Raw genomic sequence first — 20,391 nt, forward strand, 5'->3', positions numbered from 1 at the left:
TGTGTGGGATAGAGTGTTTGGAGGTTGCCAGTGCCCTTGTTAATGAAGTCCATGATCTGTTCCATGGCCTTGCAGATCAGGCTAGTTAGGCTGATGGGTGTATAATTTCCCGGATTGGTGGACGCTCCATCTTTGTGCAGTGGGATGACATTGGCTGTCCTCCACTCAGCTGGGATGAAGCTGATACTCGGGCTTTGGTTGAATAGGGCACCTAATGGTGCTGCAAGTTCCTGCCTGAGTTCATGTAGGATGCAGCCTGGGATGCTGTCTGGTCCTATGGAGGCTGTATTTTTTGCTTTTGATAGAGCAGTGATGACATGCTGCCTAGATATAAGTGGAAGGGGGCAGGTACTGGGGATGTCCTGATCTGATGGGGGGACAGAGGGGTGAGGTTTTTGCTGAATCTATCAGCCAACAAGTTTGCTATTATCTACGGCATTTGTATGTGTGGTGTCCTTGACCATCACTGAGCAGATCTGGGTGCTTCCTTTGAGATTGAGGACATATGTGGAGAAGGCCTTATGACTGTGTCTAGTAGATGTGGCCATTTGGACTCTTAAGTTTGCTTTGGAGGATTTCACTAGTGTTCTTATTTGCTTGTTCAGAGTAAGGAGAGATTTCTTCCAGTTGGGAACCTGCTCCTTCTTGGTCCTGGACAGCAAATTTTTCCAACAAGAGTTTGTTTGCTGCAGATGTCCACCAGACAGGTTTACTGTTCCTTGCGGAGGATGATTTAGTCCTGTCTGGTATTCTGATTCCATGCATCTATATAAATGCTTGTGTAGTGCTTTGGTGTAGTTTTGGATATTGGTGCCAGTTCCTACAGAGGGGGAGGGAGCTTTGAAGCCGTTTATACCATCCCTCTGTCAACTTTGGAGAAGTTTTTTTTTGTTTGACCCTAGCTAGAGGGGGGTTGGGAAAGATGTTGACTTTGAAAGTGACCGCTTTATGGTTGGATCTTACCAGGGAGGATGATACTGTAGGGATACTGCAGTGGCTACCCATGTTGGTTAATACCAAGTTCAAGATATTGTTACCTCTTTTGGGGGTATCAACTAACATTTGCATTGACAAAATTGAGGAATCTCTGGGCATTTGTATTCTGGTATGAGTAGTTCTACTAGTCTGTCTGGGTAGTGCCGTGGATGCGCCGGCAGCGGTCCAAAAAGCGTTTGCCAGGGAGTTTCTTTGAGTCTCAGGAGAGACTTGTTCGGCTTGAGGAGTCTCAAGAAGAAGACTTGCAGGAGTTTCCTCCTAAGATGTTTTTGCAGGGCTTCCCTGAACCCTGATTCTTTGCCTCCTGCCCCAGTTAAACCGGATAGGTACTATAGAAACTCCCAGGGGCCGCCTAAAGGTGTTAAAGGCTTTTGTTGTTAAAATCCTGTTTCCTCCTGATAAAGGCAAAGGGCTTTTTGAGATGGGGGGAAAGAAGGTGTATACTTCTTCCACTTTAGCATGAGGCGTTGAACAGGACAAGCAGGCTATGCTGTAACAGTTAAATTTTTTGCAGGTGCAGCCTCCAAGTTTAGTAAGAATTGGCCTACTAAGGGATGGACATATCCTGCTTATGATTCTGTCCCAGTCATGTAACCAGACCCAATGACCTGCCTTTTCTGCCAGTACATTCTCGGTCTGGCAGCACCTGGGAGGAAGGCTGGCCTTTTTCAAAGAAAATTGGTTAGTCACCCAGGATCAGGGTAAAGGGGTGAATCTTGATAGATTCGAAGAGGTCCAGGTAGGTGGATTGGGCATTTTGAGTCAGATTTGGGAGCTGGTAGCTAGCAATGATTTGAATAGGGGTCTTGTCAATGACTAACTGCACCTGGAGTGTCTCCTGTGCATCATACTGTTTGACCAGCCTGCAGATGTGTATGTCTTTAATATATACTGAAACTCTGTCTCCTTTGGCTTTACTGCCCACAGTTTGGGTTCTGAATGTATGACAGGATGAGTAACCAGAGAAGGCTGGGGTACTCTCCACAGCTTTGAACCAGGTTTCTGTGACTACACAGATGTCGGCATCTTCCAAGCTTAAAAATGCTTGCAATAAGTGTTGTTTCATGTTAAGACTCCTAACGTTTAGCAGCATGACCTTTAATTTACATTTTAAGTTTTTATCTTGGTAGTTTTAACCTCATCACCTTTCCTAAAAAAGGCACTATGGGGGAGACGAGCCTTTGCCAGAAGCCTGAAGCCCAAGTGAGACAGATGCAGGCCATCTCTGGCAAAGCATCATGGTCTGTTGATCATCTCTTCCCAGGCTGTCAGGTAATGGATCATCCTGGAATGACACCAGAAACTAAGCCAATTGTTAAAGTCAATCATTTTCTGTTTGCGGCATCATTCTGGTTGATGGTAGAATGCTGGTTAAGGCTAGGGATATACCTGCCTGGAACACACATTCAGCGAGCTCAGTCATTTCTCTGTTTATATAGTCCAGGGAGGTACGTTTCAAGTCATTCACACACCAACATGGACTATGAAAGAGTCGTAACAGTACCTGTTGTTTAGAGACTTGAGTGCATATGTGATGTGGTGGATTCTGGCACCTAACCGACAACTAACTGTGACCTTCTCCGTATCCAGCCTGGTGAGAGGCACATCTGTGTGTCTCACAATGGAGTATCCTGTGACTAATATGTTGGGTTTATGGGTTAAGCCTTAGTGGCTGTGAGAGGTGTGTCAGCTATGCATGGTATGTGGTGTGGCGGGCTGTGGAGATCACGTGTGGTTTTGCCTCTGAGGTCTCCTTTGTTTGGTTACGTTTTTGTTGAAGACCTCTGCATATGTAGGCGTGTGTTGTGTAGGTGTGGGTGGTGGTTGATATGTAGTAATTGTGTTGGGAACCTTCTCAGTGTCCGATATATACTGGCTTGTGAGGGAGAGAGCATAGTCTCTAAGTTCCTAATGTAATTGCATCTCTCATAAATTGTGTTCCTAGGTGGTAATAGTAGATGTTTGTCAGTGTATATGAGGCAGTTGCTACATTTTTTGGATGCCCATATCAACCAGACTGGCAGGAGGAACTGTAGGAAATTGTCCATCCATATTTGTCAGAATCTGAGAGGAAAGGCCAGGGAGAGCTAAGGGGTAGGCCTAGAACCCAAGTGCTTAAACCAAAACTAAGAGGCTTAGAATAACACTTACAATTTAAACAGGCTATAAACAAGCAATAATAAATGAAACAGAAAATATTCAGTTGAACACTTTAGAGAACAAGCAGCAAGTAGCAGAAAAAGCAAGATGAAATATTAGAGTAGTAGGAGGAAGCACAAATACAGTAAACATTTTTTTCTTTCTTTAGTAAAGTGGAAAGGGAGAGAGGAGGAACAGAAGATAATTCAAGGTTAAAACTAAGGGGTTTGACCTTCCCAAACGATTTCTGTATTAGGTAAATGAGCTAATGAGATGGGACTGGGAGGAGTGTCCCAGATCAAATTTACAGTAGGGGCGGACAGCTGCAAAAGCCACCAAATTTAAAAACACAACAGCACTAGGTGGGAAGGTGGGAAAAAAACAAAATTCAACCAGAGGTCAGCAAATATACAAATACAGACACATAAGTAAATAATTCAGTCTAGCAAATAAATAAAAACCGTGCAGTACTGTTAAGAATCACTTAACAGTTAAAGTGCAAAAAATATACTTGTATCAGCTCTGTATTTCCCACACTCTCTTGCTGTCGCTCTCTCAATAGAGGTTATTTTTTTTCCATTGCAAATTTTTTTTTGGATCTTCCTGTTTGAATTTTAATTAGAACTACACAATGTTATTTTCAGTATGCAGTGTGAATTTGCTGTACTCAGTTCCTGTATATATTTGTTTCTTTTAAGTTGTTGTTGTATCTTTTGGCTTTTCCCGGTTAGGGGTTGCCACAGCAGAACTCCGGTCCGCTAATGATTGGCAGTAGAGTTTTACGTACCGAGTTGCCAGCCCTGATGCACAACCTTCAACGAAGGTACGCCCATTCACGCATGTCTCCACACAGAAGACGCTTTAGCTGAGAATCTAACAGGACGTCTTACTGTGAGGCGACAACGCTACCGCAGCACCACCACCGCAGTAATATTTTGTTTCTTTTATGTATACTTGTCTTTTTTCTGTAAAAAAAAAAAAGTCAAGTATACATAAAAGAAACAAAAGAGAGATCCACGTGGATCACTGTTCTACCCTATTTAACAAGCTCATAAGTAAATAAGTTAAACGAAAGAAAATGTTATAATTATTCCTTTTACTTTTGTTTCCACCGATTGTAACTCTGTTGAAGAGTATTTTAACACTTGAAACTAATCCTTGTTTGGTGTAAACTTTGTATTTGTCAACAACTGTACGAAGTTCTGTGAGCTACAATTTTGTTCCCCAAGCAGCAGATATTTCTTCCTTATAGTATTGTTAAGTACATTTTAGCACTGTATTGGTTTAGTATTAAAACATTTATTTATTTATTTATTTATTTTTTTGTCATGCAGAAGGAATCCAGATCATCTGTTATGTAACAAATTTTCAGAAAAGCTTCCTTTGACAAGATTAAAGGATATTGATGAAGATGACCCAGTCTCAACTAGTCATCTGACAGGTTTATCGTTTCAGACAAACAGGTAAGTGAATCATTTCTGTTACTGTTGGCAAAAAAAAAAATGCTGCAATAGCTTTGTTACCTCATAGCTAATGATGTCACAAAGACTGCAGCTAACGTGTACATTTTTACCTTGAGTGAAGAAAGCAGTAGTGCAGCTTGGATTGTACAAAAAATATTGTGTTGCAGTGGGTGTTTCATGTAACATCTGACAAATAGCAGATTACTGAAAGGATGAAGCCAGACCAATTTATATTTTAGCACTGAGGCTGTAATAGACATTGCAATTTAAAAGAAAGAAAAATAAAAAGTGCAATCCAAGATGTACATCCTGAGCTTCAGTCTTGATGTGAATTACTTTTTGCACTATTCATGAAAAATGAATGGGGCAGCGCAGGGCCCTTACTTCCTCTTTAAATTCTTTGGGGGAGTGAAACCATGTCATCTTGAAAATTAAGTGAGAAGAAACAGACTATGTTAATGTAACCCATCAAAAGTGAGGTTGCAGCTGTTTTTATGCAAGGGAATGTGAAGAATGAGGTAGGCAGTGATGCCTGGAAATCAAAACATGTTGTAAATCTGTATACACCAGTAGCAGTGTGAGGTAATGCAAATGGGTGAGGGGAGTTTGTTCAAGTCTTGTGTTTTGATATAGGTGCATAACTTGGCCTATCATGCTTTATATTGGTTTGGTCACTGTCAGTGTGTTTGTGATTGCCTCATCTCACCTCAAAGAAAGAACTCTCTGTTCTTCAGAATAGATAGCTGTTTAACTAGCTTGGTTTAGAGTTACCCCACTCAGTCTTTGTATTCACAAAGAAGTAATATGAATTAAATGTTTCTGAGTAGTTTTATGAAAATGATTCTGTTGACTCTCCTTTATTTGTGGCTTATACAGTAGTGTAGTAGGTAGCAATTTAGTGTAGAAGTAGTTAATTTTATTTTTATAAAAGAAGACTGTATTTTAGGTTTTCACATGTTCAAGGTTTGACGATACAAATTCAAATATTAATATAAATAAAATACTATTGTTATGTTTATTTTGTATTTAATATTTTGCCTGTTTTCAGTTTGCATTTAAAAGTTGGTATCCCACAATTCCACTGGAGTGGGTGGGGTTACATAATTATGTATGCAAATGTTATGTTAATCAGCATACAGATTTGTACCTATTTTTCAAGGCCTTTGTCCAGATTTTTGATGTTTCCAGGTTGAGAGGTATGCACCAGGGTTCAGCTCTGACCCCACTGCTGTTGACACTGGTGATGGATTGCATTAGCAAACCGGTCAGAGGGGATGGGTCCACAAAGTTGCTGTATGCAGATTATGTGTCATTGCAGGCAGACTCTGAGCAAGAACGTCAGCAAAGGATAGGGAAAAGGAATGCAAAGCTGAAGGCACATAGGATGAAACTAAGTACATATAGGACAGTGGTAATTGAAACAAATTGGGGAAATCAGAAGAAGCTGAGAATTAAGATAGAAGGGAAGATAGTGGAACAGGTTAATAGCTTCAAGTGTTTGGGAGGGGTGGTTGAGGAGAAGGGAAGTCTGAAGAGGTCAAAGCTAGAATCAGAGGTCTTCAGACAACTGGCATAGAGTCTCGGGTGTAATGAATGACAGAAGAATGCCAAAGAAGTTGAAATGTAAGGTGTACAAAGCAATGGTGTGAGCAGTACTTCTGTATGGTAGAGAAACCTGGGTAGTAAAGGCAGAGCAGATGAGGAAACTAGAAGTGATGGAAATGAAGTGCTTGAGAATAGTGGTAGGATGTACACTGTGAGACAGAAGAAATGAGGAGAAGCCAAAGTAGCTCCACTTGCAGAAAAGATCAGAGAGAACAGATTGCTGTGGTTCTGCTGAAGAAGATTTGGGACAGACATGAAGAGGAGGCAAGAGGAGACGAGGGCATCTAGCAAAGAGGTGGATGGATTGTGTGAGAGAAGATCTGTGACAGTCAGGCATGAATGTCAGAGAATGTAGGAGTGTGGCATTGGCATTGAATTGAGTTCAAATCCAAAGTGGAAAGCTCAGGCAAGTAAATAACAGTAGTATTAGTTAACCAAAGTAAAAGCAAAACAGACAACTCAGCTGGTAAGACACAGAAAAGCAAATTTAATAGATGAAACAAGCTGAACTTAATTTTTTTTTTCACACAATGCATCTTCAGGTTAAGAATTAATTAAAACAGCAGCTCCATCAAATGCCTTGCTAGCAGTCACATGACATAAATTTAGTTAAATAAAACCATTGCATTTCATTTAAAAAAAAAAAAAAAGGTTTCAAACTAACCATTTCATTCAGTCCTGGAGATATTTTGAGTTGGGTGATCCCCATGTATGAGATGTTGTTGATTAACAACACTGAAGTAGGCAGTTTGCACTTACAGCCCCTTATTTAGTTATCTTTGATTTCTTCGAAGAAGCTATCTGTATGAACATCCATGAAGGCCCATACTAGTGCATGTCTAGTTGTAGTACAACATATGTAAGTGTAGTACATTACCACCATCCTTATATTGATTAATCTAATATGGGTCTCTAATTTCCTGGATCATCTATTTATCCACCTTCATTAATAGAATTTCTGCAGCTAGCTGCCACGTTTTACAAATGAATCTAGTGGTGATAATTCTTTTCTTATCATTAAGGCATACAGAGTGTATCCATGAGGTTTTGTTTAGTATCACTGAGAAAATAATCAAGGATGTTTTCTGGCCCATCTTTTAACTTATAGGGCTGCCACCATATATGGAGATTTTCCATCTAGGTGCTGTAGCTGGAATACTGTTCTCAGTGGGTTATTAATATGTGAAATAAATTTATTTGTAAGGATGATGGCAATGTAAATTTAGGTTTCATGTGTACTATCCGACTGATCTCACAGGCACTACTTTTCAAAGAATTTTCCCAGTATAGCTGTAAAATGCTTTGTGGTTCTCTTCAGTCTTTGTAGTGAGTTGGTGTTTTTAGGCAACCTCAATATTTTGCATTGTTGCTAATTGCTAGATGTTCTTCGTGATTCACTGTTGCAGTCGTTACATTTGGGTTATCTGCCTGCAGGTAGCCCTCAGCCGGCCTGAATATCAAAGTCTTGGGTCCTACGTCTGATGCTGTCTCTTCTTCCATGACGTCAGGTAGTCAGGGGTATAATGCATGCAGCCAACGCCATTGCATCAGTCTTTCTTGCTGCGCGGTGCCCGAAGCAGAAGCAGTTCTCAAGTGCAGGTCGGCCGACTCCTGAAATTTTCATTTTCGAGTTTCAAAACCAAAGTCTTCAAAAAAGCTAAGTACCCCATTGGGGATCCTTTTTCTTGCTCTAAACCGGTCAGTAAAAGTTAACAATTGTATTACCTGTGGAAAGTAAATACCTCTAAAGATTTTCATTCATACTGCATTCCTTGCTTAGACCCAGACCACAATGTCCCTCACTGTCAGTTTTGTGCCTTATTCAGTCCTCAAACAATTCATAGCCTGTCCATTTTTGCAGCAACTATTTTGATATTCGGTTTAATTATCCAGAAATGGTTTCTGCATGCCATCTGACTACCGACATTCCGAAAAAGCTTAAAGACAGAGACTGACCGCATAGGTCCAAAGCTGCTGACGACACTTCCGTTAAGCTAGTCGCCAGTTCGTCGGTACTTATTGAGGCACTTTCGCAGCCCCTGACGCTTGCTACTTCAGATTCGCAGGCCTCTACTGAGACCCATTCGGAGTCTGGTATGCCGCAAGATGCTTCTTCGAAGATGGAACCTGTGGATGTCTCTACCTTGGATGGGTCCGAAGCCGCTGTGCAGGCACTGGCTTCTGTGGATGTATTCAGGCCTATGTACTTGCATTTCAAACAGACGCCATCTTCAAGGCCTAAAACTCGACCCACGTCTAGAAAACTGATGTCCAAACCGCACGGTCAGGTCTATATGCCTAAAAAAGCAAATTATAAGAATGGCTGAAGAGCTTATTACTTTAATTAGGGGAAGCCAGCCTTCTCCCTCTAAGAGACCTAGAACTGATTTTCCTTCTGATTCTTCTGATCAGGATTCTGAAATTTCTCTCTCTTCTGATTACCTGGATTTGCCCTTATCTACCTATGAGGATTCTGATGCAGAGGACTCCATTCCCTCTGCTTCCCCTCCGGAAGATTTTTCTTTTGGTGAAATCTTGCATACTCTTAGGGAGCATTTCCGCTGGGAAAGCCAGGATTACTCTGACTCCAAAAAGAGGCTTGGGGAATTTTTACTCCTACCTCAACACAGGCCTTTAGCTATCCCTCCTGTCCTGGACATTGTAGATGATGTCTTCTTGTAATCTAGCCTGGCCCCAGACACTTTACCTCCAGCTCCCAGGAAACCTGACAGGTATTACAGAGTACCTGACTCTCACAAGTTCCTTTTCAAGAATCCTACTGTGGACCCAGAGACCATTTCCCAGGGACCTAAAGGTATTAAGGCTACTACTGCCAAAAACCCTACCCCTCTGATAGAGATTCCAGGGCCTTGGACAGATGGGGTAAGAAGGTATACACTTCGCTACTTTGGCCCTTAGGGCCTTAAACTGCCAGTTTCATATGTTAAAGTATCAGCAACATATTATTGGACTACTTAAACAGAAAATGATGTTGATTCCTGACTGTGCTAAAAATAAAGAATTGCAGTATTTAATGCATTCCGCTGAACAAGCTGGTAAGCATACTTTGCAATGTGATTTTGACTCTTTAGAAGCATCTTGCAGCATGTTTGGCTTAAGGAACAAAATTTGCCAGATCGTGTTAAAGCTAAATGACTGGATGCTCCCTTAAACCAAGATCGCCTGTTTGGCAACAAAGCAGAAGTTGTCCTTTAAAAGATGGAGGAAAAAGCTAAGTCTATGCAAACTGTTAAATATGTCCTGCAAGTACAGCCTCCCAGATTCAGTAGGCATTGGCCTTCTAAGAATTGGTCCTTTCCTGTCTCTTTCAGGCCTTCTCAGTCCAAACCCAGGAATAGCAGACCACCTAGGCGACAGTCTCAAGGTACTCACAGGCCTAAGCAGTGGGGGGCTTCCACTTCCAAAGCTGGAGGTAGTAAGACACCCCCTATGGAACACTGTCACAATGACTTAACCTTAATCCTTCCAGCCCTGCTTGACTGCATGCTCCCTTAGGGGGAAAGATCGCACTGCATGCAAAAAACTGGGAACTCATTACCCAGGACAAATGGGTTCTAAATATAGTTTCCCAAGGATACAGATTCCACTTCCACACATTACCAATCTCAAACAGTTGGCCAGACCTACCCCCAAATCAGTGGGCAGAGGCTCAACAGCAGGTTCTCTCTCTTCTAAGTATCAGGGCTATTCAACCTGTCCCAGCAGAAGAAAGGGGACAACGTTTTTACTCAAGACTATTCCTGGTACCCAGAAAAGACAGCTCCTTACGTCCTATCCTGGACCTCTCTATTCTAATCACCTTTTTGGTAATCCCAAAATTCAAAATGCTAACACTTCATCAGCTGCTTCCTATGCTAGGCAAAGATGCCTGGTTGGCAACCTTAGACTTAAAGGAAGCTTACCTGCACATTCCAATAAGGGAATCTTGCAGGAAATACCTACGCTTCAGAGCAGGCTACATGCACTATCAGTTCTCTGCACTTAACTTTGGCTTATCTACTGCACCCAGGGTATTCACAAAGTGCCTAGCTCCAGTCATTGCATTTTGCAGACAAAGAAATATTCAAATATATCCATACCTGGTCGATTGTCTAATTCAGACAGAAAGCCAGGACATGCTACTAAATCATCTGGCATTTGTAAAGAAAGTGCTAACCTCACTGGGGTACACCATAAACGAAAAGAAATCTCATCTAGTACCCTGCCAACCAATTGTATTCCTGGGAGCAAGCTTGAACACAACTTCCCAGATGGCTTACCTCATGCCAGCGAAACAAGTTTATTTAACAACCTACTTTAAACTGCTGGCCACAAAGACCCAGCTATCTGCAAGGAAAATCCTGCAAGCCCTGTGGTTCATGGCCTCTTGCATTCTACTAATTCCATATGCAAGACTGCATGTGAGGAAACTACAATGGTATCTAAAAAGCCTGTGGTGTCAACATTCACAGGACCTGGAATCAATGATTCCTGTCATTCCTTGTATAAAGACAGAGTTCCTTTGGTGGGCAGAGGCCTGCTACCACAACAAGGGACTGTCATTCATTCTACCCCTTGCCACCCAAACCCTAACAACAGACACATCAGACTATGCATGGGGGGCTCACTTGGCAGGGCAGTGCATTCAGGGCAAATGGAACCAGAGTCAGATGCACCTGCATATCAATCAAAAAGAAATGTTAGCTGTACAGAATTCACTGACAGTCTTCAAGGACCACATTCTTCCAGGACAATTATTGGTAGAGACAGACAACACCGCTGTTATGTGGTACATAAACAAGCAGGAGGGAACCCACTTGTATCCTCTTTGCAGACTAGCCATGGCTCTTTGGAACATAGCCTTGAGCTACCAAGTGCACCTACAAGCTCAATTCCTGCCAGCCAAGCTAAATTCACTAGCAGATGACCTAAGCAGAAATCTCATGGACCCACACGAGTGGAAACTGGAACCAAAGATATTCAACATTTTGAGAAACAAATGGGGGAACCCAGAGATGGATCTGTTTGCCTCCCCTCAGAACTACCAATTGGAGAAATTCTGCACAAGGACTCCCCACAGCCAAGCTTGGAAAGTGGATGCCCTGTCCTTCACCTGGGAAAGCCTCTCAGTTTATGCTTTTCCCCCTCTGCCTCTCCTCCCGAATGTTCTGCTAAAGATCAAACAAGACAAACCAAGGACAATACTGATTGCAGCAGATTGGCCATGCCATCACTGGTACCCCCTCTTGCACAGTACGTCACTGCTGGATCCATGGCACCTGCCTCATACCTCTTCCCTGCTTTCCTAGCAGCAGGATCAGATTCTGCACCCCCAGCTTCAAACCCTGAACCTTGCAGCCTGGCTAATTCCCTGAGCTCTCCAATAGCATCACTCAGTAAACAGGTGCTAGATGTCATTCTGGAAGGCAGGAGGCCAAGTACTAGAAAATCCTATGCTGAAAAGTGGAAAAGATACTGTTCCTGGAGCCAGACTCAAGGGATGAGCAACAACAGTGCCTAGCTTACCGCATATTCTTCAGTACTTAACAGAGATGCTCCACAAGGGCCTTTCCTTCTCATCAATTAAAATTCATGCCTCAGCATTTCAGCACATTATAATACTGAGCCACCCCTCTTCTCTCACCCCCTGCTGAAACAATTCCTCAGTGGGGCCAAACATTTAAGACCACCCAGGAGAGTCCCTACTCCAGCCTGGGACCTTGATATTGTATTGGAAAAGCTCACTCTACCTCCTTTTGAGCCAGCTGCAACTGCAGAGTTGAAATTCCTTTCTTGGAAAACTGCTTTCCTTCTAGCCATCACTTCAGCAAGAAGAGTGTCTGAACTTCAGGCCCCCATGGCAGTGGAGCCCTTCATCATCTTCCATGCTGACAGCTCAGGACCAATCCTTCCTTTATGCCCAAGGTGGTGTGGCCCTTGATCAGTCCATTCATTTGCCTACCTTTTTTTTCCAAATCCACAGAACAGAGGAGAACGAATACTGCACTATGTGGACGTGCACAGACAGCTAAGGTTTTATTTGGACAGGACTAAGCCTCTCAGAAAAACTGAACAGCTGCTAGTTGCCTTTGCTGCAGGGGCAGAGGGGGAGGCCATTTCAAAGCAAACCATTTCTAAGTGGATAGGCCATTGCATTCTTTTCTGCTATAAGCAACATGGAAAATCTACCCCTCAGAGGATAAGATCACATTCCACCAGGGCTGCATGTACCTCTACAGCCTTTCGCAGAGGTGTCCCTACCAGGGACATCCTAGAAACTTCTACCTGGAGCTCTGTACATACCTTCACCAAGCATTACCACTTGCCTATGTTTTCTAAATCCAGAGCTGGTTTTGCCACTGCAGTCTTGCAGGGCTTAATAGCTGGTCCTAATGCTCTCTAACTTCCTCCTCCCTGCCTTAGCTTTGGGAATCTACCTAAATGTAATGACTGCAACAGTGAAACACTAAGAATATAGTACAGTTGTGTACACTTACCATAAATGTAGATGTTCGAGTGTATTCACTGTTGCAGTCCTGGTTACCCTCCCTCCAGCCCCATGACGTCTCTTGGCTATACCTTTCTTGGCTATACCTTTCTTCTTGTTTAGTGTATTTCAGCTTTCTGGTGTATTTGCTTTTTGTTAGAGGTGTAACATTTATATATATATATATATATATATATATATATATATATATATATATAAATGTGTGTGTGTATATATATATATATATATATATATATATATATATATATATATTCAAATTGCTTCCCATTATGGGGGCACCTGACATCTGTGGCAAGAAAAACTGATGTAATGGCATCAGCTGCTTGCTTTATACCCCTGACTACTTGACGTCATGGAAGAAGAGACGGCATCCAATGCAGGACACATTACTTTGATATTCAGGCCGGCTGAGGGCTACCTGCAGACAGATAACCCAAATGTAATGACTGCAACAGTGAATACACTCGAACATCTACATTTGTGGTAAGTGTACACAACTGTACTTTTTCTTTAATTTCTTCAGTTGTCAAGAAATTTGAAATTCTTTCTTTCAGGAGTTTATGCATTCAATATGGTGTGTTAGGCATTTTGTGTTAAAGTATAACATAGTTTGGTATGTCAAAGTATAACCTCATTATTCTCATGAAACTGCTTATACTTCTGCTCATACACTTCATGAGCCCCACTGTGTCTTAATTACTTCATACTTTTGTCAAATGCAGACTTTCAGGTGCAAGAAATGCTGACTTTATCTTCTATACCAGTAATAACAAGCCAATAATTTTATTATACGTGGAGCTTGTATGTGTTTAAAGCAGATTTAGAATAGACCCATCCTTTCATGTTGTGCTGCGGCAGCATTTATTACTTCACAGCAAGACGTTGTCCCGTTCGATTCTCAGCTAGAGCGTCTTCTGTGTGGTGGTATGTGTGAATGGGCGTGCCTTCGTTGAAGGTTGTGCGACAGGGCTGGTAACTCGGCACGTAAAAATCCACTACCAAACATTAGCGGACCGGAGTTCCCCTGTGGCGACCCCTAACCGGGATAAGCCGAAAGACCCAATAACATTGAAATGTTCATGGTCAGCCCTTATAACTGCAGTGCAGTTTCTTTTCATTTCTTGTCAGAATATAGTATGTATATTTTATTAAAGTCCATTTAAGGGGACAAATACATATTACCTACTTACAAAAATAATTACATATTCATATATACACTCTTACCAGGACCTTGTATAATATCTTAGCATATTATAACATGAAATAAATCTGTCCTACAAACACTTATTTAACTAATCAGTGCTTTTTCTTCACTTTCTCTCTGTTATACTGTGTTGTTTCTGTTGCATGCTTCTGTTTGATTCGCGCAGTATGAGATGTAGTGTTGAGCAAAATGTTACATGCAGCAAGTTATTGTGATGTGAAGTAAATCACCCTAATTTTCCTATTAAGGTTATGCTACAGTAGCATTTTCCACCCCACTGCCATTTGGTTCTTCTGTACCTGCTGGTTCTATAAGCCAAACACAACCTAATTGTTTTTACTGTTAATGTAGAATTTCACAGCTTTAGGATGACAGTTTGTAGCACTCTGCTATTAAGCAAGAAATAATACCTGACAGGGTGTGTGCTGTTGTGGAAATATTGCACACCCAGGGGTGTTTAGATGTTCGATGCTGCAGGTAGATGGTGCTTCAGACGCAACCAAGACCCCTTTTTATTAGACATTCCTGCCATCCTCAAATATCTCTGCAGATTATTATACTCTGATTTGACCTACTCCTCCCATTAAAACCCATCTGTCTACCATTAACACCTGCTTGTCTGTTGATCCTTCTCATGTTCAGGACAGAGGCCAAGCTTTTCTTGAGGATGTCCTAAACCATAAGACACCTAGGAAGCCTATTCCTACTCCCTGGGGTCTAAGCTTTGTGCTGGAAAAACTGATTATTTGAAGTAGTTAACTTCATTTGATCAGCAACCTGTGGGTTACGGATCCAATACGGATCCGAGCTCCAAGCTCCCCTCCCTACCCATACTGCACTGCAACCTCCTTCCAATCACCAGATCTCGTTTGCCGCGGATTAACCCGCACGGGATTCTTGAGCTCCAGGCAAGTGTCAGGGTTTTTCTCTAAAACTTGGTCTGTGTGTGCCCTTTTTGATAAATTTGAGGTAAATTATTAGTTATCCACGATATTTATTGGGTTTTTCCTTGTTTGAAAGTTGAAAACTTTCAGTTAGTGTAGGCCTCCTTTCCTGCATGTTGTGTGTATGTGATTGTGTGTGTGTTCTCTAGGATGTCAGAAAGTGACTTTCTCTAAGTGCACAGTGTGTGGCCACAAGCTGTCTCCAGCCGATGGTCACACTCTGTGTGTAGTTTGCTTGGGGGTGGCCCATTTGTCTTCCAGCTGCAAGATTTGTGCGGCCTTCAACCCCCATGCCCTGCGAGATCACAGGAATAAGTTGATTCTGGCGGGTCTTCTACCCGCAGAATCAACTTCTGCCTCTTCTTCTTCTTCAGCTTCCTTACCAGCCACGGCTGTGGCTGTTCAGCCTTCTGGCCCTTCTCCCCTGTCTGGGACTCACCCTCCCACCTTACCACAGGGAGAGAGAGAGTCCAAGAAGACTAAAGAAAAGCACAGAGATACAGAGAGACATGTGGATAAGGATAAAGTTAGAGAGAGGGGTCGCAAGCGACAGGCCGAGTCAGATCCAACGGCCCCTCCCTCTAAAGTAATCTTGTCTCCATTAAAAGTTGTCAGGCCATCCTGTCCTTGGCTCTGTTCACCATGTTTTTCTCCGGAGCCAGAGGGGGAGGTTAGACCACCTGCGAGGTCGTCTTCGCGTCGGCTCTCCAGCCGATGTCTGTGGGCATCCTCCAGATCAACCAGAAGCATCTCTGAAGCAGACATGGATTGGATGATGCAAAGGTTTCTACAAACCCAAATGCAGATGGGGGTATTGCTGCCCCCCCCCCCGATGCGGGGAGTTCGGCTCCTTTTCTCGCCCCGATAGCTCCTTCTCCGATCCACCATCGGATATCGGAGTCTATGTATCCGAGGAGCCCTGAAGTCAGGGGGTCGGCACCAATGGTGCCTTCGGCCTCGACACCGGCCATGCCCTCGAGTCTGTCAGATCTGCTTTCAGATCAGAGTTCTCGGAGCCGAGAGTTGGGCGTCAGATCCAAGGGGATGAGTGTGTCATCGGCTCCATTGTGGTCAGGGCATACCGTCCCTTCGGGTCCGACTGTTCCAGCATCGGCTCCAATCCCTTCATCGGATCCGAGGGTCTCCACTACCAGTTTCAGGGAGGCCGGGTCTCCCTCTGCATTCGACATCGTGGAGAGGGTTCTCTCTGGAGGATCGAGACCTCTCACTCTGTCCTTTGGGTCCATCCCTGCTCCCTCGCAGTTGGGTTTGTCTTCCGTCATCCAGTCCCCCCAGGGACAGCCTGTGTCCATTGCACCCCAGACAGTTCCCTTGGTGGAACAAGAAACCATTTGTGAGCCCTCCCCGGAGAGTCTACCAGAGGAGGTCCCTCACAAACGCCAGTGTAAGAGGAGGCACTTGGACTCCCCCCGAGTCCCTTGCTAAGGATACCGACTTGGAGGAAGGGGAAGCTTCACCCAAATCAACCCCCTGAAGATGTCTCCTTTTGAGACATTATGGAAATCCTTTGCCAGAGGGGGGGGGGGGTCTGCCCAAAAACCTTCCTCTGACGAGTTGGTATTTCTGGAGGCGATTGACACAGGCCCATGTACCTCTTGGGTGTCCCCCCCCCCGGCCGACCCTCTGGTGGACCTCATCACCACCAGAGCTTGGAGGGAACCAGACACTGTAGATCCTATACCCAAAAGACCTGACAAAATACTGAGTCCACCGGCAGATAGAGCTTCTTGGAACAAAGGTTCCCCGGTTGATGCCATGGTGGTGGCAGTGGCCGCAAAAAAGGAACTCGCCCAAGAAAGGTCCTCGGTCCACCCCCCAGACAAGGAGTCCAGGGCTATGGACCATCTTGGAAAGCGGACTTTTGCTTCAGCTACCTTTACTATAAGAGCGCGAATTACTTGGTCCACGTAATTCGACTGCACCGGGACCTCATAAAAGAGTACGCTGAGTCTCCCCCGGAGTCCATGTCAGCCGAGGATAAACGGACCTTCTCGGCTCGTATGGCCACTCCAAGTCTGTGTCCAATGCAGCCATGCATTTACTCTCTCATGCCACTGAGGGAGCCGCTAGGGCTAGCGGGTCTGGCATTGCCTTAAGGCGTCACGCCTGGCTCCGTCTTTGCAATTTCTCAGAGCCCTTCAAGGCGTCCTTCGCTAACGCACCCTTTGACCGTTCCACCCTGTTTGGGAAGACTGTCCGCGATATGCTTGTCCAGAGCGAGAAGGACGGGAAGATGCTGTCAGCCATTGGGATCTGCTTCTCTAACCCTCAAAGGTCCTTCTCCAGGAACCAGCGAGGGCAAAAGAAGCTGTGGTTCCGGAAAACTCAGCAGTCCTGGAACGCTCAGGACTCCTTCTCCCCCAGAGGAAGAGGGGGACAAGGTGGACGCCGGCCCAGAGGCAGAGGTGGGCTGAAGAATTTCGGGTCACGTGAGCCTTTTTCAGAGCGACCCGCACAGCAACCCTGAGGGGTTACCCGACTGCTCCTCTCTGGAGGCAGTTGGGGGGGGGGGTTTATGATGCACCTAGCCCAATGGGAGTACATCATGATTGATCGCTGGGTGCTTCGAATAACATCCAGAGGCTATTCTGTTCCCTTCATAAGCAAGCCCCCCTTACACAAGGTGCCTCCCAGATGTCTGCGGCCTTGGAAATACAAAAACTACTAGAAAAAAGAGCCATCCAGCAGGTACCCCCAGACCAGTCCAGATCAGGCATCTATTCCAGGTTCTTTTTGGTTTCAAAAAAGACGGGGGACCTAAGGCCGATTTTCGACTTGTAGACAATGAACCTTTTCATTGCCAAGGAAACGTTCCGGATGGTCACGCTTCAATCCGTCCTGCTCTTCCTGCAGGAGGAAGACTGGTTGTGCTCGATAGACCTCAAGGATGCGTACTACCATATTCTGATAGACAGGCGATCCAGGAGGTTCCTCCACTTTCGGCTAGGGGCCAGTCATTCTCAGTTCAGGGTCCTACCCTTCGGTCTCACCACAGCCCCCAGGGTGTTCTCCAAGGTCATGGCAGTTGTAGCGGCCCACCTGAGACTTCAGGACATTCAGGTCTTTTCCGTACCTGGATGCCTGGCTTCTCACCGCCCCTACCAGGCATCTACTCTTGCTAGCCAGAGATTTTTCTCTGGATATCACCTCGGATAGGGATTACCATAAACCTAAGGAAGTCTTCCCTTCAACCTTTTCAAGTGTTAGACTTCATAGGAGCGAGAATAGATTCTCGCTAGGCCAGGGCATTCTTAACCCCAGACAGACTACACAGCCTGACATTTCATGTGTTAGTGCTTCTGCAGTCCCCTGCACCCCCTGCAGAATTAGTCCTGAGAACCTTAGCGTCCATGGCAGCAGCTATCAACCTGATCCCTTGTGCTCGTCTGCATATGAGAATTTTACAGTGGACGTTGCAAGTTCAGTGGTCAATTCTTCATCAACCTCTAGATTTTCCGATCCCTCTGAGCAGAGTGTGCAGAAATGCTTTCACGTGGTGGCTCCAATCTCTGAATTTGCAGGAGGGATGTCCCTTTCTTGCACCCCAACCCCAAGCCACGGTGACCACAGACACCTACCGCCTAGGGTGGGGGGGGGCATTGTTCGGGCAAGACTGTTCAAGGCACGTGGACTCAAAACAAGGCCATTCTGCATATAAATGTCCTAGAAATGAGAGTGGTCCTTTTAGCGTTGCAGACCCTTCATGCTTATCTACCTCTGGGAACTATTGTGATCCAGTCAGACAATATGTCAGTGGTCTGGTATATCAACAAACAGGAGGAACCAAGTCTTATCCCCTTTGTCGAGAAGCCGTGAGAGTCTGGGAATGGGCGATTTCCACCAACCGCTTTCTGATAGCAACGCACATTCCGGGTCGGTCCAACATCTTGGCAGACAAATTGAGCAGAATTATTCTTTCTCCTTATGAGTGGTCTCTGGACCCTTGTGTAGCGGAACAGATCTTCCTCAAGTGGGGTCAGCCTTGCTGTGATCTCTTCGCATCACCTTCCAGTGCGAAGTGCAGCAACGTTTTCGCTCTAATCCCCCCCCCCCCCGAGGGGGGTAGCCCCAGAGATGCTCTTGTTCATGCTTGGCCACCTGGTCTTCTTTATGCATATCCCCTGCTCCCGCTCATGATAAAGTTCTTACAGAAAGCTTGCCGGTTGGGGAGCAGATTGATCCTCATAGCCCCATTCTGGCCTTGTTAAGTCTGGTTCCCCTGCCTACGGTCTCATCTCATAGCTCCACCTTGGATCCCATTCCGGATCTAATTTGTCATCCCTAGGGAATGCTTCCTCCGAATCTGGACAGACTGAAGCTCACAGCTTTGGCTGCTCCAGTTCCACTAGTTGCTAGGACTCCTGGTATCTCTTCTCCTGTTAAAATCTATCTTGGTTGCGGCACATAAATCCTCTACCAGGAAAATTTATTCTAGCAAATGGAGATGCTTCTCCATTTGGGCTTCACAGAGAAATCTAGATTCTTTTACCACTCCGATCCCAGAGGTATTAGACTTTTTGTCTCGTATCTGCCAGCAAGGAGCCAGCTCCTCCAAAGTGAAGGTCCAGCTGATGGCTATTTCTCATTTCCATGTAGGGGAAAATTTAAGCTCCCTCGCTGCTGCCAGAATTTGTAAGACCTTTTTGAAAGGCACTTTTCTTCTGCAAACCCCTATTAAGAATCTGTCACCGCCGTGGGATCTGACTGCAGTTCTTCAGGCCTTAGTTGCGCCTCCTTTCGAGCCCTCGGCATCAAATGACTTAAAATTTTTGTCATGGAAGATGGCTTTTCTGGTAGCTATAACTTCAGCAAGGAGAGTGTCGGAGCTGAAAGATCTTTGTATGAAACCCCCATACCTTGTGTTTCATAATGACAGGGTGTCTCTCAGGATTAATCCATCCTTTCTTCCTAAAGTTGCTTCTGAGACAAATATTAATCAATCTATTAATTTGCCTGTCTTTTTCCCTAATTTTCATAACAAAGGGGAATACAAACTTCATTTGCTGGATGTTCACAGGCAGTTACGTTTTTATTTGCACAGGACGGCGGCCTTTTGCAAATCTGATCAACTTTTTGTTTCTTTTGCTAAGCCCTTTTTAGGGAAACCAGTTTCAAAGGTGACTGTAGCTAGGTGGATTTCCCTTTGTATCCTACAAGCATACAGAGAGCTTTGTTTACCAGAGCCAGTAGGAGTTCATACCCATTCTACACGTTCTATGGTGACGTCTGCAGCATTCTGGCCTAGAGTTTCCCTGGATGACATTTGCTCAGCGGCTACCTGGGCATCTGCTCACACCTTTATTGATCATTATAAACTGGATTTGGTGCCTAGAGGAAGGGCTTCTTTTGGCTCTGCAGTGCTCTGGAATATCCTTCCTTAAGGGCCTCCCAAGATTTCGGGTAGCTGGGGACTCTGTCCCACAGGTTGCTGATCAAATGAAGTTAACTACTTCAGATAAAGAAGTTATGTACTCACTATAACGTTCCATCTGAGTAGGTAAACTTCATTTG

General features: G+C 44.4%; 1 protein-coding gene across 1 annotated transcript in view; it reads left to right on the forward strand.

The window, feature by feature from the left end:
* The window catches only part of SPG11 (SPG11 vesicle trafficking associated, spatacsin), a 2,547,571-nt gene that overhangs the window by 323,313 nt on the left and 2,203,867 nt on the right, over positions 1-20,391 (forward strand). Inside the window, exon 5 of the mRNA XM_044077700.1 lies at positions 4,470-4,598. Within this exon, the coding sequence (XP_043933635.1) occupies positions 4,470-4,598 (129 nt within the window). The remainder of the gene's footprint in view (positions 1-4,469; positions 4,599-20,391) is intronic.

Source organism: Protopterus annectens, chromosome 7.part0 (assembly GCF_019279795.1).
Source record: "Protopterus annectens isolate FY-2018-M chromosome 7.part0, PAN1.0, whole genome shotgun sequence".
NCBI lineage: Eukaryota > Metazoa > Chordata > Ceratodontiformes > Protopteridae > Protopterus > Protopterus annectens.